Genomic DNA, 15011 nt, shown 5'->3' on the forward strand with positions numbered 1-15011 from the left:
GAAAACGAAATGCGCCAGCCGCGAATCGAACGCGGGGCCCATCGATGGCAACGATGGATTTTACCACTAAACCACTGGCGCTTTTTGTTGTTGTAATTAAAATAAAAGCCAAGAAGTTGTATTCAAGAATCACACGCGAAAGAAACAGGATCTTTTGCAATGCTATACTTGGATATCTTTTCCCATTTACAAACCCCGTTCGTCTTAGTTCATGCTCAGTTGATCTCTATTTTCCTTCACAGCGCCCAAAAAAACGCCAATGCGTCCATTCTATGTTCTCCATGTTCTTCATATACTCCACGAATGTGGGTCAAGAACGACTATCGCCGCAATGGGAACCAAGCTCTGTGATCTATTTCGATCAAACCCCGAAAATGGTATTGCCTTCCTAGCAGCCGGAACTGTTCGTGACATTAACTGGCCACACGTCTCCTCAATCCACGTCCATCGAGTCCTATTCGGGAGGTGGAGGCGGTGGTGGGCGATGTTCGTTCAGCCTGACAGCAGCAAAACGCTTAGCAAGTGGTTCATCCGTCGAGTTGTGGTTCCTTTGCATCAATGGGTGGTGGCTGAGGTGGGATCTGTCAACCGAGGGGGAAATAGCATCCTCAGTTCTGGGGCGCTTGGGAAGTCTCTCACCAGTGGATTCCAAAATCATGTGCAGAGTCCTCCACCCCTCTGTGGCCCGAAGTTGGAAGGCATCGGCAAGGTCATGTTGTGTTGCTACGCGGCAGAGGAGTGCCTCTTCATCCTACAAGAATGGATCAGTATCTTGTCTGCAAACAAGCAGAAATGTGGTGAACTAACCTTGGATAGCACGCTCATTTGGTGGATGAAGCAGAGCAAGTGGAAGTTGCTAACGTCGAACTGGTCGGACTTTTGGTTCACCTTAAGAATCTTTGCTACTGCCGAGGCTTCCTGGGCTTCCCCAACAAATTCGCGGTTGGCGATAGGGAAGCCGTCGTTCGTAAACACCGGCTTCGGACTTTCCGGGAAACCGTGAGTCAAGGTGACGAACAAATACTCGACCGGGAATGCGGGCTTCGCATTCTCCTGGACGTTCGCTCCGTACTCGTTGATCTTGCGATAGAACACTTCGGGGATGTATCGTGTCCTGCTGACCGACCCATCGTCCTCCTCCTCTTCGCGCACCAACATTTGACCAGGGTCCGTGGAAGGTTCAATGATGTCAGCCCTGACCATCTCAACCGCATCATTCGACATTTGATATGCTGAAATTGAGATTTCACCCTCCTCGTTGCCAGAGATGACACAGGTCACAAAGTTGGAGCCGAACCGGCCTGTATCGCTCCACTTGGTAGCCTTCGGATGCTGTGCCTGGAACCTCGCCGCAAAACAGATCTCCTGAGCTGCGAGGAAGTAGGAATCGGTGTGTCTCTTGCAAATGGCGCTTCCGTCACCCTTGCCAGAATCGAGGAGATCCGTCCAGATTACGCCCACGGGTTCCAAACCGCACAGCCTCGCGACCTCGTTAACATCCTTCTCGTTTTCCCAGACATTGAGAGTAACACCATCGATTTCATCAACCTGCGGCGGCTCATAGATGGCTTCCACGACAGCCTTAACACCGAGCGGAACAACGTCGTACTCAAGATATTTGCCGTAGAGGATACCAAGCCGTTGGCATCCGGTCATACGCCAGGGGTTGAGGAACTTGTCGATAATCTGGGGCGTCGCAAACTCGACGTGGTCCACCATTCTGAATGCCTGGGGCTGGAGAGTGATGGCGCTGGGCTGGCATTTTGTGCAGATACCTTCAGGCCACTGAGGATGACCGGATGGGCAGTCTCGCTTGACTCTGTAGTAGGGTTCGACAAGAGGAGGAATAAACGAAGCACCAAGCTCGGGTCTGTTTGTTGCGCCGTTGATTTTGCGAAGGTATGCGTGTACTGACATATACTTGATCTTCTTCTCTTCGAGGTACTTGGCGTTAAATGGATCGAGGGGCATGCAGTAATCACACATGCCCTTGGGTCCATGGCGACACATCTTGTGATCGCGCCCCCTTGGGATCTTGCCGCCGCGCTTGTCTAGCCGATCATCCAAAGGTGACTGCCTCACCGTCTCCCACGGGTTCTTGATATGTTCATTCGGAGACGGCAGCACAGGCGGGTCGATGGGCAGGTCTTCTGCAGGTAGGATCGGTTTGCCGTTGAGGCGGTTTGTAGATGATAAAACGCTGGATTTGGCGGCTTCGCCGCCGTTGCCTGGACCGTCGGCCGCGGCATCGTTGTGCTTGTATGTGACGAAGATAAGATCGCCATGGCTGTTTTCGAGGTCGCTAGTCAGTGGTCTGACACACACATGGCAAGATTAACGGGAGAGATTCAAGGGGAAAGCTTACTTGAGTCCAACCTGGCCGACCTTGAACTTTGCTACCTCGCTGAGATTCTTGGCGTCGCTGCCGGTCGGATGGTTTGAAAGTGTAACTGTTTTCGGGTCAACGGTCGGGGGAAGTTTGGGAAGAAGTTGACGCCCAAGATCCGCAAAGGTGTCATCTTTCTCGACCGTCAGGCGGAACATGCCATCGGGGCCGCGTAACCTCAACAACATGGTGGGCGGGCTGGGTTGGGAAAAAGGTGACGTCGGGGCGGGTATAGGGTCCGAGGGATGCGATCTAGTTTGTTGTTGTTGTTGTTGTTGTTGTTCGGCTTAAGATTCCAGAATATGGATTTAAATGTGTCGCAGGCGAGATGTGGAACTGTATGGATATGACTATTTGCGCAAGACCTTTATACAATGTTACGCCAGGTTCTCAGACTCGGGGTGAAGACGTAACTGGTGACGGGAACTGGGTGCCGTGGTGATCGGGAAATGCAAGTGCTGGTGGATTGTTTAGCAGGCGGGAACGGGATCGAATGGCGGGGAGCTCCAACGCAACGCTGCACAGATAGCTTCAGGCGTTCGTCATACGTTGTGCCTGGGCGGCGGGAGTGCTGGGGCGTGCTGGGAAGTGCTGAGCAATCGAGGCATGGGTTTCCAGAAGAGCCAAGAACTCCCGGTCCCACTGCACGTCGAAGAGAGAGAGGGAGATGGAAATGCCGGCCGGCAAGCCCCTCCCCCCACATGAGTGACGGAAGCGGGAAAGGGGCTGCCGCGGCAGGCACTGGAGGCATGGGCCCCTGCCATTCAGATGAAGCCAGCGCGCGCCAAGGCCAGAAGTTCCATTGTCAAGCTCCCCTGCCGCGGTGCACCGCTGCAGTTGTCAAGGTGTTCTTTCCAGGCACGGGCACGGCACTTTTGATAAGGGAAGCTCGATTACATTGCCGTGACCAACACTCATTCATACAACCGCAAAGGCAACTCATCCACCATCAACCCTGCACGACGACAGTCTCCACGCCGTCGCCTCCTGGTTTCACTCTAGTCGCTCGATTCCTTCTAGAGTAGAGAATACAGACTTCATTTCTCGTCAGTCAATTGACACACACTCCATCCCGAAACATGTTCAGCCTCGACTGGCTTCCCGACTGGCGGGGGCTTGTGCTCCCCTTCGCCTACCTGATTGTCCTAACGGGCACCTTTATGACTTTTTCCACCATCTACCGCAAGAGGAAATTTCGTATGTAACTCCCTTTCCCGTAAAGTCGTATGCTTCCCTGGCCGGAAATCTAACGTTGTTGATTCTTCCAGAACAAAGCGCAAACCTCGCACCATGGTTCGGTCCTCACCTCCAGCGCAACGTCTACCTGTCACTCCTCCACATGGAGCCCGAGAACGGATCAGAGAAGGCACCTAAAGTTCCCGAAAGCGTGCTGCGGGCGGCTCTCCTGCGCCGCGCCGTCGAAGACATCCACCGCATTATCCAGATTCGCGCCGCCAAGGCCGCCTGCAGCTCTCTTTTGCAGCGTGGAAGCATTGGCGACGACCTGTGGCAAAGGTTCCAGCGCGCCGAGAAGGAGATGGAGGAAGAGCTTCGTGATGTTGTTATGGAGGTATGTGCTTCTTTGCAGAGGGTTACAATGTGGATATTGGAATCAGAAATGCCATGCTAACACCAAACTCTTTCAGGCCAACGCACTCGCTCCCAACTGGGGACAGAGCATCTTTCAAACCGCCAACGAGATTGCTGCCAACACCGTGCTACGCGAGCGCCTCGACGAGATCCAGGCTCAAGTGGACCAGGAGAAGGAGTGGTGGGAGAAGCGCAGGGCGACCGTCAGGAGCGAGTTCATGAAGGAACTGGAAGGAGAGGAGACCGGTACTGGCACCCCTCTTGACTCCAGCTCGGTCGCCTCATCGCCGTCGAAGAAGAAGGGCAAGAACTAGAAGTCACGTCCTAGCGATCGGTGTATGAGAGCGACGTGAGCATCTCTCAGAGTGATCCGGAGGTAGCTGTACAATATGGTTTGTGAGGTACGGGAGGGCAGGGCAGCGTGGGGTTTGTTAGGCAAGCAATTGCATTCTTCCATGGCGTTTATGGGGTTGGGACCTGCAGCAAAATATTCGAGGTTACACTTTTTTGCTTCTTCAGGTCGTTTGCGGGTCTTGGTCGAGATACACTACAGCCCACAGCGTCCTCGGGTTTGGGATGATTACGTAGAATTCAATACGTATGTTGATCAATACAGGGATCGAAGCGGCCAGGTCCCAACTTGGATGGTTTGAATGTGGTGTATTGCGCTGTTCTGCGGTCTAGGTATGTATCGATATCACCAAGCACCAGTGCCTGTTTGGTAGCTGACATTCCTAGAAGTAGCCATCTAGACCTTTCCCAAGCGAATCATTCGGAAACAATCTTGCCCGTCTTAATATTCCTATCCCTCAGCCATTGCAAACACCCACTGTCAACCTAAAAATACCAGCCCATCTTCCTCCTGATCTCATCCAACTCATCCTCCGCTCTTCTGATCCTCCTCTCCGTTTCCGCAATATCCTCGTCCGTCGTCCCTGTTGTCGACCTCAACAACTCCGAAATGTATGCCGATATACCCGGTCCTTCGTTTCCCATGGCCATAGTAGGCGAGCTCATGACCTTCGAGAGCGCCTCTTGCTGATCTTTTTGTTGTCCTTTTCCTTGCCGTTCCCACTGCCCACCCGTATCCAAATCCGTGTCAATCTCCATAGCATCCTCATCATCCTCATCCTCATCCTCATCATCGTCAACGTCAACGTGACCACTCTCCCTCTCTTTCAGCCCCCTACCCATCTCGCCGATGTTCAAATCCAATCCCATGATACTCAACGAAGCCGCCGAAGGCAACGGACTCTCGCACCCCCTCAACCCAATGAACCGTCCAATCCGCCTCCTCTTCTCCTCGACCCCCATGCCCGCGGGCCACGACACCGGGCAAGGGTAGTGCGCCGTCCACTGACATGGCGTGCGCTGGTGGTAGAAGCTCGCGAGGCGGTCGAGCTGGTCGTCGGTTAAAAGCCAGAAGTTCAGGAGAGTCTGGGGAAACTCGGGGTGGACGGTGCCGGAGGTTAGTTGGACTAAGGGGGCGAGGGGGAGGGCGAGTTGTTGGAGTTTGCGGGCGAAGATTGGGGAGAGGTGGGAGTGGCGGGTTGTCAGGGTTGGGTTTGGCTGTGGAAGATGGGAAGAAGAGGGTTGTTGTTGTGAGGTCTGTACAGGCTGGGTTTGTGACGTTTGCGGCTGTGTTCCTGTCGAGTCGTGGGGAGGCGGTCGGTGGCGACGATGACCCTGGGGATTGGATTTTTGGCTTGGGCGTTGTTGGTTAGACATCGTTGGTTGTTGCTGTTGTATATGATCCTTCTTTCCTCGAGGGAGGAGTAAAACGGGCTTGATTACCACCGTTCCGTTCTTGTTGCGAGGCAAAATTATTATCGAAGATTGGTGGCTCGGTTGACTTGCCCCCCCAGATCGTGATTTCCGGTTCAGTGACTTTTGACTTTTGGTCGAGGGCCCAAGTCAAGAGGAGGAGCCCAAGGGGTTTAAATACTATGTATGACAAGTAAAACCTGAAGAGAGGATATGCGAGATGACAAGTAGCCGGTGAATGACCCTCTCTTGACTAACAGGTCTGCCCAACGTCGACGCTCGTTTGCGAGGAGGGGAGTGACTGCGATCCGACTGAAGGTTTGAGGAGAACAGAAGAGGGGCGGGGGTTTGTAATGAGTAAATAGGTAGGCAGGTAGGTAGGTATGTATCGAAGAGCATACAATAACTGCCGTAAAGTGGAGGCCTTTTTCTCTCTCGTCTCTTTCGTCGGTTCGGTTCGTGCACCCGTCGTTATCGCGGCAGAGGAGGATAAAGAATAGATAATCGCGAGCAGCAGACTGTAAGTATAATGGTTTCTTTTCTTTTTGGCTACTTGGTATGGTATGGTTCTCCCACAATGGACGTTTGTGAAGAGGAAGGTCTACGGGATAATTGATGTCCTGCTGTTTCTCGCTGTAGTGGAAAACCGACGACGACGGACCTTTGGACACAACGAACGAAAGGAAAAACGAACGAGAAGCAACTTGGCAGGATGTTGATGAAACTGCCCAGCCAAGGTAACCGCAGCCCTCTTGTAGATAATACGCACGAAAGCATGTCATTCATGCCTTTGGCGAGAAGGCAGCCGCTGGGGACTACCAGAAGCAGCAAAGGTAGGCGGCAACACTGAAAGCTGGGATGCCGCCCATCTTCTTTGTTTGCTTTTTTTTTGTGAATCGATGGCCTTGGTCAAGTCGTTCAATTCACGCTAGCCGCCTGTCCTCCACTTTGTCTCTCATATCAGACTTGAATGAGGTATCGGTATTATCTAGAGGGCATATAAGAAAGGCGCCAATCTAAGACATTGTTCGGGCTTCTCGTCGAAAACAACGTGAATGAGATGAATGCCAGTGACGGTAACAATGCTTTCTATTTCCCCTTTCCCCACGCAGCCACGGAAATTGCCAAACATAGCTTCTCATTCCATGCACGGCCAAATATGAAACATTCGAGACAACAAAGAACGCGAACGAAAAATTACCCAGACGCTCTCGGCTTCCACGCTTTTCTTCCATCCATCTAGCCGCTTTCCAGCCACACCTGCCTTTTTCCCGGTGGGAAATCACAATAACCACTTCACCTTAGCAACATGATCCGCCTTCTTCCTGCTCTGCTTGACAAAGCCCATTAACCTCAGTTCCGCCAGTCCGCGATAGAACCGCACCAGCGCCTCCCTCTCACCCAGTCCCACATCTGAATCCTCGCCCACCAGCGCATAATACGCCGACCAGAGATCCGCCACGTTAACCAACGATCCCGTCTCAAGGTACAGTTGATACAGAATACACGTCGTCGGCAGCGTAGCCGACAGCGTCCCTGTGGTTTTGCTGCAGCATTCACACCCGAGATATCCATGCGGCCTCGTCAAAGCCCGCTCAAAGGTGGTCCCCGGCCGCGGAACAAAGACGTCCCGGTAAGGAGCCTCGGCGTCGTACGCCCATGCTTGGTGCAGAAACAGGCTGTCGATGGGCTCGCTGTAGATGTGGTGGGTGAGTAAATCGACGAGGGAGTCGATGGTCTTGCCAAAGGCCTTGTCTTCTTCCGTTAGCTTGGCCGTGTCCTGGCTGAGCTGGACCTTTTGGGCGACGACGGTTGTGCGTAGGATTTTGCTCTGGGCGGTGAATTTGCTCTTGAGGGATTGTTGGCCCTTCTCTCGGGCTTGCTCAGCTAGGGCCTCGATCTCGTCGCGGATTTCGGTGAGGGAGCTGATGAGATCCTCGGCTTCGTCCTCCCAGCCGGGCAGGTCGAGGTCGGGATTACCGGTTTGGATGGCAGCCAGTAGGCGGTTAATAAGGGCGGGGACGTCGTCTGCTCCTAGTCTTTTTATGGCGTCGATGGTGGGAGTTAGATCAAGCCCGCCGGCGAGAGCAGATACGTAGAGGTCGGTGAAACGGCTGGGAACGAGGTCCATGCTTGTCAAGAGGTGTAGAGAACGCAATAGCTGCATCAGGTAGTCCTGCTTTTTCTGCCGCTGCTCAACCATTTGCTTGACGAGGTAGCCGTCATCTTCGACGAGTGACTGTGCATGGTTGAGCTGTCTCGCGTCCACAGCGGCCTCGACATGTGCCTTGAACGAGTCAAGCGTCCGTACAGCCTGGAGGTGCTCAGGTTGGAGGAGCTGACGAGTGAGAGATTTTTCATCCGCAAGCAGGACACTTAAAGGGTTTGCGTAAAAATGGCACATGTAGGCGTACTGAACACCACAATGTCAGCCATGGTAAAAGTTGCAAGGAAACTATCAACCAGACTGACCTTAATAGAGCTGATAAACACCCGGATACCAGCAACCTGATCCCGCTGGCGATCCAGCAGATTCCTCAATAACGCGGGCCCTAGTCGAAGCGTCGCCTGCGTCCCAGCAATGGCGCTCTTGAAGACATTATCAAGTACCAAGTCTGCCTGGACGACATCGAACTTGGCACCGAACAGTTGTCGGGCAGTAGATTTGAGGAGTCGCGCCTGAAACAACTCGACCGAGGTAGCGATGCCGAAGAGTACGGAGAACTGGATGCGCCCCTGCCATGAACTGTATCGTCCAAACCTAATTAGCTACGCTGCCCCTTCGAGAAAAGCAACCGAGCAAGAAGAGTGTCAGTTTAACTTACTGGAAAAGAGCAAGCAAATCAGTCAACAGCGAGCTCTCAAACGCCTCGCTATCCTCGAACGCCACAATAACTCGCTTCAATGGATCCTGCTGTGAGCTAAGAAAAGCGTGTAATCCCTCCAGGTCATAGTCGAGGTACTTCCTGCCATCCCGACCAAAGGTAACCTTGGCGTCTTCGTCCCCATCGCCGCCGCCGCCGCCGTCACTAGACACTTGCGCAGTGGCGTCTCTTATCACCTTTTTCAGCGCTGCCTTGAGGTTCGGCACCCCGGCCGCTCGTAAACGGACGAATCGGGCTTGTGTGGCTTTGCCGAGAGCTTCGGAGAGTTGCTCGAAGAGCAAGTCTTGGGAGGCAATGTTGGGGCCGGTGATGATGAAGCCGGCTGGGATTCTTGTTCCTCTTGTTCTGTTCTGTGTCAGTGCCAGATTCTCTTCAACTAAGTATGGGGTTGGAAAGGGGTCATGGCCACTTACGTATCACCCTCAGCATCGCGGATAAACGAGCTGACATCCTCTAATGTCGTCCGGTTTGCCTCTCTCAGGACATTCTTCACTCGTAAAAACTCAACGTTAGCAATCTTACCCAACAACACAGCACAGCGCAATTCAACTCCGTTTTACCCATCAAACCTCCTTCCCGAGAAATGAAACTCCTCGATAAAACAACTCATCCCCATCACAACCCCCAACAGGACCCAAAGAATCACACAAAAAAGACAAGAGAAATAAAACCCACCTTAATCCGTCCATCAAGAACCGGCCATGCCGTATCAAACACCTGCCTCCTCAACGCCGCAGCTTCCACACTCTCCTTCCCGCCAAACAGTGGAGGAAAGGCAGCAGCAGCAGCAGTGGTCGTCTGCGCCCTCTCCATCTCCGCCTCACCCTCTCGTACCACTTCCGCGGCTGCGGCAGCAGATGAAGAAGAAGCGCGTTTGCTGGTAAATTTCCGCCTCTTCACTGGCCGTGCTTTCTCTTGCTGTGGAGAGCCACCGTGACCTGCCGGGGCGAAGATGTAGACTGCCTGTTTTTGATGAGTGTGAGTAAGTGCTGGCAAGAGGGGTGTTAAGTAAGGAGACATTAAACCTACTCGGTTATCATCGTCCTCGAAGAGAGCTGGGTTGTCGTCGTGTGATTCTGCCATTGTTGTGAATGGCGACAGAGTTCAGTTGGTTCACTGAAATCTACCTGGAATTGTGTGTGAAATGTGAACGTGATTGTACCTATTCAAAGTGTACAATGCGGAAGATGGACAGAGCTACTATTCCCGTGCAGTTTTCGAGCAGGTAGAGGCAGGCAGGGTACCTATACTGGAAGCTACTCGATGGGTAGCTTCTGGTATAGTTACGATCATGAAGGAACCAAAAATAATGGAAGGAAGTTCAGGGATGTTTGTTCATGTAAAATGGCGTTGTCAACATCTGCCACGAACTGGGTGAAGGAACGCGTCTCAAACAATCCCCGTCAACCGTTCTGGAGGGAAGCTGCGAGGGCCATGATCCCAGGGCAGGCCAGGGCGGTCGTTCTTACTGCTGGAGGAGCGCTAAACGTACAAGCCACAGCACCTCATGCGCCACTAACAATCATGCTCTATAGGTATCAATAACAACCCCTGTGGCTTCCCCCGCGAGCCCAGCAATTCGCCGTCCGTGACAGAACTCGTTTGGGTTGTTTACATCATGATCAAAACATTGAGCAACGGGAGTAATGTTTCTAATTAAGATATTCCATGTCGTTGTCAAATCACGTCTGTTACCATTCAGCAAAAGCGTTGAAGATGGCTCTCGTTAAGTATACTCACTGATTCAATTGGTAATACTACTGTATTTCATTAAGCAAGTAATCTTAACTATACCCTCACAAATCTCGTCATCAAAACCAGCCGAGCCCTCGCGAACCGGGACAACCGCACTCCATCCCTGTCTCGAAAGATTTGACCAAATGGCTATTTAGCATCAGATCGATCTTTGCCTTGTTCTCGTGCCTTCTTCATTAAGGAGCGGGCCGTAGCCAAATATAGAAACATGGAATCAAAGAAGCCAAGGAGCAAAGCTCAAACAAAGTACCAAAGTAGTAACTGTATGGTCTCGAGACGCCTTCCTCTTTCCTCATTTTCTCCGTCCCCCGTAAGTGACCAAGAAAGACAGACCCCGACAGAGATTTGTTGAAGAAAGTCCAAATGAATCGTAATCGTTGAAGTGCCTGTCTGTGCCCTGCTCATCATCTTTTGTTCCAACACATCTCGCATAATAACCTAGGTTTTCTTTCCCCTTTAGTGATACCGTTCGTTGAGAACCATCATCGTCATCATCGTCGTCTTTCTTCGCGTTTCCAGACATTTGTAAACAACCAGACACATGAATGCAAAAAAAAAGAGGCATGAAGGAGAAAACCCCAAAGGAGAATAATAAGGCATGCCTGTATTTTCGTAACAACGAACCAAGCCCCCAACGAAGAACAAACCTAAACAAGAACACCCCCAGATAGTGATTTGATGATGACGAATGATTTCGGCACGGATGTTGCGAGAGAGACCAAAGAACAGAAATGAGATAGACACCAGACAGACGTACGGAATCAAAAGGGGAAAAAAGAAACGCGCAAAACCCCCACCAACTAGTTAAACAGAAACATCATCTTCTTTCTTTCTTTCGCTGACTTTCTCTCTCTCTCTCTCTCTCTTTTTCTCACTTCCACATGACCATGACCTGAATGCTTATCAGCACTCCCATCGACACCTAATTCCAAAAAAGAGAACATCATTGCGCCCACTTTTCCACCTTCTCTTGAGTATTTCCGTATTTCCTACTAGAGCCTTCCTACTCGATAGCATATTCAAAGCGGCCGACTATAGACAGTTCCGCAACAGAGTCCTTATCGCTATTTCGGACACAGACAAAAAACTCGGAGCTTGAATGTTTCCTCGTCTTTGCGGATCGTAAAAGTCGGAATTGTCGGGGACCGGGGCGCACTCGAGAGACATTTTGATACAGCGACCGCACCGGCCGCCGTCTAAGGGATGCCGTTCACACTTTGCCCTTTTCTCTCGGCACCAGCGGCATGGTATCGGCCTCCCAAAGGCATTCAGTTGTACAGGCTGTCCGAAAACACCGACCACTAGCCCTCCTCAGGCAGATGCTTCAACCGCCTCAGAAGACTTTGCCTGTATTACCTCCCTCATTAGCTCATGTCTCGGTGTCAGATGACTCGGACATTTTTGGGGACAGATGCAACATACCTCTTCGGTCTCTGGCTTCTCGGTCTTCTCGTCCGCATCCTTCTTCTCATCCGCATCCTTCTTCTCATCCTTCTGCTCGACCTTTGCTTCGGCCTCCTCCATCTTGGAGTCGCCATCCTTGTCCTTGGGGGCCTCCTCAGCCTTGTCAGACGTGGAAGGCTCTTCGCTCTTGCCCTTGGCGCCGTTGGTCTTGCTGGTTTCCTCCTTGACCTCCTTCTCGGCCTCCTTCGCCTTTCCATTGACGCCATTAGTAGTGGCTTCCTTGTCGGCTGCGGGAGCGGCGGCGGCGGAGGCAGCTTCACCGGCTAGAAGCTTGTTCCACTTGTCCAAAAGTGTTTGCGAGCGGGGCTTGAACTTGAACTCCTCCTCCTTGGGAATGTTTTCGAGCTTAAGGATGGCCTTGAGCACCTTGTTAATCTTGGTGGCCCGGATGATGCTGACTTCAAGATCTGGGAACGCTTCCAGCTTGGTTAGGAACTCAGACATGACCTTCATCTCCTCGGGCTTGGGCTCCTGATCCCTGGTGAGCAGGCCCTTTTGAAGCTTGTGGCGGAGGAACAACACCTCACGCTGTTCAATCGTGACATGTCAGCAATCTGCACCCTTTCCAAAACCAAATATCCCATGCGTCAACGTACCTCCTTGCGGGTATGCTTCTCCTCAGGCGTGAGTTCTTGCTCCTTGGGAGTAGCAGCTTCCTTCTCACCCTTCTTCTCCTCCGTCTCCTTGGTCTTCTTGGCCGGCTTAGCCTTCGCGGTCTTCGCTTCCGCTGCGGGCTTAGCAGTCTTGGGGGTGGCGGCGGCACCGTTCGCGGTCTTCGCGGTCGAATTGGTCGTCAACTTTATCTTGGGCTTCTTGACCGACTCTGACCGCTGAGGAGTTTCCTGTTCCAGTTTTCCAATAGTTAGCACATGTCAGCCACCTCTTGCACAAACGCAGCTGTGGCTCACCTCTACGGGCTCCTCCGCCTTTCTCTTCTTGGCCTTCTTCTTGTCGGTCTGGGGCTGCTCGTCGCTCGCATCGGCCATCTCGACGTCCTCATCCTCGCTGACAGCGGCCTTGGACTTCTTGCCCTTGGGAGTGGCAGCAGCCTTGGCGGCCCTGGCCTTCTCCTGCTCAATCAGCTCCTCCTGGAAGCGCTGCAGAACCTCCTTGTAGAAAGATAGGGGATGGGTCTCGGCAGCCAAGTGGTACGCTGCAGCAAGGTCCTTGCGCATCTTGTCCATCTTCATATCCTTGATGGCCTCGGGATCAAGCTCGATGAGCTCTGTGTTAACCACCCAGCCGCTATAATTCGAAGCAAAATCGCTTTGGTTAGCTGGGAATCCAAAGTAGAAGCTAGGTAGACCGGATGAAGAAGGTCGCGCGGCGACTGCCAGTCCAAAACTTACAATTCGTTGGTATGAAGATACATGACGGGATACGTGCGATCGTGTGCTCTCTTGCCGCCGTCGGCAAAGTCTTCGCGGTAGGTACCATCGGGACGCATGGCGGAGACGGGTCGCGACTTGATGAGCGACTGGGGAAGCATGTCCTCATCGCAGATGATAACGGGCCATTGAGGGAAGCCCTTCAGCTTGACATAGTAGTGATCGCCGGGCTGCGCGTCGAGGTGAAGCAGCTTCGCCTTGGAAGCCTTCTTGTTGAGCTTGGAGCCACCGCCGACGGACTTGCGACGGCTGTTCGAAGACTTGTTGCTCTTGGACGTGGCGGCCGCGGAAGCAGCAGGGCTGGCATCGTCGGTCTGCTGGGTTTGCTCTGCCGACTCGGGAGCAGGAGTCTGGGCGGCGCTGGCATCGGCCATTTCGACGTCGGATTTTTCTGTTTGGTCTTGTTCGGGCTTGTCGGTGGCCTTGTCGTCGGACTTATCGGCAGGCTTGTCCTCGGTGTCTAATGGATAGGCGAAGGTGATGATTAGTTAAGATGTTTCCGAAGGGATGATCGCGGATGGGCGGTTGGGTGGATGGATGGATGACGACGGACGGTGAATGGATGCCTGGGTGACCGGGCGGATGGGTGAATGGGTGAAGAGTGGTGGATTCTTAGATACCTTGGGCAGCCTTGTCCGACTCTTGTTCGGCCGGCGCTTCACTAGTAGGCGCAGGCGCCGCAGTCTCAGTAGCACTGGCCGCCTTCTCCTCGGCAGCGTTGGTAGCGGCAGCAGCTTCCTCCTTCTTTGTCTCGCCGGCTTGGGTGGTCGCAGGGGCAGGCACGGCCTCCTTCTCAGCGGCGGGTGTTGGCGACGCGGCCGCAGTAGCCGGCGCGTTGGTCGTGGAGTCGTCAGACATGGTAGAGGAGGTAGGTATGTGATAGGGCGGCGGGTGATGGTAGAATAATCCGGGTGCAGCGGGTGGCGACGTGATGTCAGAGAGAGCTAGTATAGACGGGGCCGTGGGTGATGGTGATGGATGCCGCGATGGTTCAAAGTCTGATTCTTTCCCTAGAAGAAATAAAAGACAAGGAAAGGGACACGACGCGTGGTTGCGCGTGGGGAATTGGATTATGGATGGCGGAGTCGAGGCTACCGAAAGCTTGTGGTTCGGCTTGTTGGTGGCTATCTACGTCAACGCGCGCGTGACTTTTTGTTGATGATGCGATAAGCTTCCCAAGGTAGCGCTGTTGCTGTTGCTGTTGAGTTGCAGGTTGATGGATGACGATGAATAGGTATGGATGGGCAACGGCAACCGTGGACAGTAATGATAAATGGAGGGACGGGGCGGGTCACAATGCGCAGAAGCTTGGACAATGGAGAGAGGATGGTCGAAGGGAAGCTTCGCAGTTAGTGACAAGTCCTTGGTTCTCTTTTGTCTTCGCGAAAGAGAGAAATTATTTGAAGGTGACCCGGGACCTGGTCCGAGCGTCGCCTGCCTTCTATGGAACTCTAGTGATGTCTGTCTTGCGGCTTGCCCGCGGGAGGAGCAAGGAGCCGAACGGCCGGAGCTGGACGCTGTATGGAGGGATTGGCAATGCCATCGGTTCTGCCTGGCCGACCGAATGTCACTTTGCCTTCCTTCGCTCCATCACCACCGTCACCGTCACCCACTCACAGCATGTATAGAGATATACGTGGAAGAGAGCTATACATCATCACATCATAGTAGCAGGCAGGTAGGGGTTAGAAGTATACAAGAAGAACCCATGTTCCCGCCCGCCACCTCCTCATGCATCAGACCAGATATTCGCCGAGATCCCAAGACTCGACGCCAACA

The 15011-nt window shown here is 53.0% G+C and overlaps 5 protein-coding genes and 1 non-coding gene across 6 annotated transcripts; 1 reads left to right on the plus strand and 5 right to left on the minus strand.

Annotated features, from left to right (window-relative positions):
- Positions 1–10: 10 nt before the first annotated feature.
- On the minus strand, positions 11–81 carry SMAC4_13062. Its single transcript has one exon. It is a non-coding gene; the product is annotated as a tRNA-Gly (tRNA).
- A 120-nt stretch (positions 82–201) lies between these two features.
- On the minus strand, positions 202–2859 carry SMAC4_04337 (uncharacterized protein). The gene is made up of 4 exons (XM_024655646.2): positions 2366–2859; positions 808–2287; positions 640–751; positions 202–497 (listed from the first exon to the last, which is right to left on the minus strand). The coding sequence occupies exons 1-4, from the start codon at positions 2572–2574 to the stop codon at positions 493–495; spliced, it is 1806 nt and encodes a 601-aa protein (XP_024510922.1). The 5' UTR covers positions 2575–2859; the 3' UTR covers positions 202–492.
- Positions 2860–3215: 356 nt separating this feature from the next.
- Positions 3216–4526, plus strand: SMAC4_04338 (uncharacterized protein). Its single transcript, XM_003350986.2, has 3 exons — positions 3216–3583; positions 3655–3956; positions 4033–4526. Exons 1-3 carry the CDS (start codon positions 3466–3468, stop codon positions 4288–4290), a joined length of 678 nt encoding a protein of 225 aa, XP_003351034.1. The 5' UTR covers positions 3216–3465; the 3' UTR covers positions 4291–4526.
- Positions 4527–4790: 264 nt separating this feature from the next.
- Positions 4791–5704, minus strand: SMAC4_04339 (uncharacterized protein; the record flags this gene model as incomplete). The annotated part of the gene is made up of 1 exon (XM_003350987.2): positions 4791–5704. The coding sequence occupies one exon, from the start codon at positions 5702–5704 to the stop codon at positions 4814–4816; it is 891 nt and encodes a 296-aa protein (XP_003351035.1). The 3' UTR covers positions 4791–4813.
- Positions 5705–6670: 966 nt separating this feature from the next.
- On the minus strand, positions 6671–10134 carry SMAC4_04340 (uncharacterized protein). Its single transcript, XM_003350988.2, has 6 exons — positions 9655–10134; positions 9301–9588; positions 9039–9112; positions 8566–8970; positions 8213–8486; positions 6671–8153 (listed from the first exon to the last, which is right to left on the minus strand). The coding sequence occupies exons 1-6, from the start codon at positions 9706–9708 to the stop codon at positions 7023–7025; spliced, it is 2226 nt and encodes a 741-aa protein (XP_003351036.1). The 5' UTR covers positions 9709–10134; the 3' UTR covers positions 6671–7022.
- Positions 10135–10364: 230 nt separating this feature from the next.
- On the minus strand, positions 10365–14611 carry SMAC4_04341 (uncharacterized protein). The gene is made up of 6 exons (XM_003350989.2): positions 13853–14611; positions 13194–13692; positions 12753–13089; positions 12441–12686; positions 11803–12372; positions 10365–11727 (listed from the first exon to the last, which is right to left on the minus strand). Exons 1-6 carry the CDS (start codon positions 14088–14090, stop codon positions 11692–11694), a joined length of 1926 nt encoding a protein of 641 aa, XP_003351037.1. The 5' UTR covers positions 14091–14611; the 3' UTR covers positions 10365–11691.
- Positions 14612–15011: the final 400 nt, after the last annotated feature.

This window comes from Sordaria macrospora, chromosome 1, assembly GCF_033870435.1.
Source record: "Sordaria macrospora chromosome 1, complete sequence".
Lineage (NCBI taxonomy): Eukaryota > Fungi > Ascomycota > Sordariomycetes > Sordariales > Sordariaceae > Sordaria > Sordaria macrospora.

Coding starts and splice junctions, on each gene's coding strand:
- SMAC4_04337 (XM_024655646.2), bottom strand. CDS start 2,574: ATGTTGTTGAGGTTACGCGGCCCCGATGGCATGTTCCGCCTGACGGTC. Junction 2,288..2,365: donor GTCGGCCAGGTTGGACTCAA/GTAAGCTTTCCC, acceptor CCTCGAAAACAG/CCATGGCGATCTTATCTTCG. Junction 752..807: donor AAATGAGCGTGCTATCCAAG/GTTAGTTCACCA, acceptor CCATTCTTGTAG/GATGAAGAGGCACTCCTCTG.
- SMAC4_04338 (XM_003350986.2), top strand. CDS start 3,466: ATGTTCAGCCTCGACTGGCTTCCCGACTGGCGGGGGCTTGTGCTCCCC. Junction 3,584..3,654: donor CTACCGCAAGAGGAAATTTC/GTATGTAACTCC, acceptor TGATTCTTCCAG/AACAAAGCGCAAACCTCGCA. Junction 3,957..4,032: donor TTCGTGATGTTGTTATGGAG/GTATGTGCTTCT, acceptor AAACTCTTTCAG/GCCAACGCACTCGCTCCCAA.
- SMAC4_04340 (XM_003350988.2), bottom strand. CDS start 9,708: ATGGCAGAATCACACGACGACAACCCAGCTCTCTTCGAGGACGATGAT. Junction 8,487..8,565: donor GATTTGCTTGCTCTTTTCCA/GTAAGTTAAACT, acceptor TGGACGATACAG/TTCATGGCAGGGGCGCATCC. Junction 8,154..8,212: donor TGTTTATCAGCTCTATTAAG/GTCAGTCTGGTT, acceptor TGTGGTGTTCAG/TACGCCTACATGTGCCATTT.
- SMAC4_04341 (XM_003350989.2), bottom strand. CDS start 14,090: ATGTCTGACGACTCCACGACCAACGCGCCGGCTACTGCGGCCGCGTCG. Junction 13,090..13,193: donor TATCTTCATACCAACGAATT/GTAAGTTTTGGA, acceptor TTCGAATTATAG/CGGCTGGGTGGTTAACACAG. Junction 11,728..11,802: donor AGAAGCCAGAGACCGAAGAG/GTATGTTGCATC, acceptor GAGGTAATACAG/GCAAAGTCTTCTGAGGCGGT.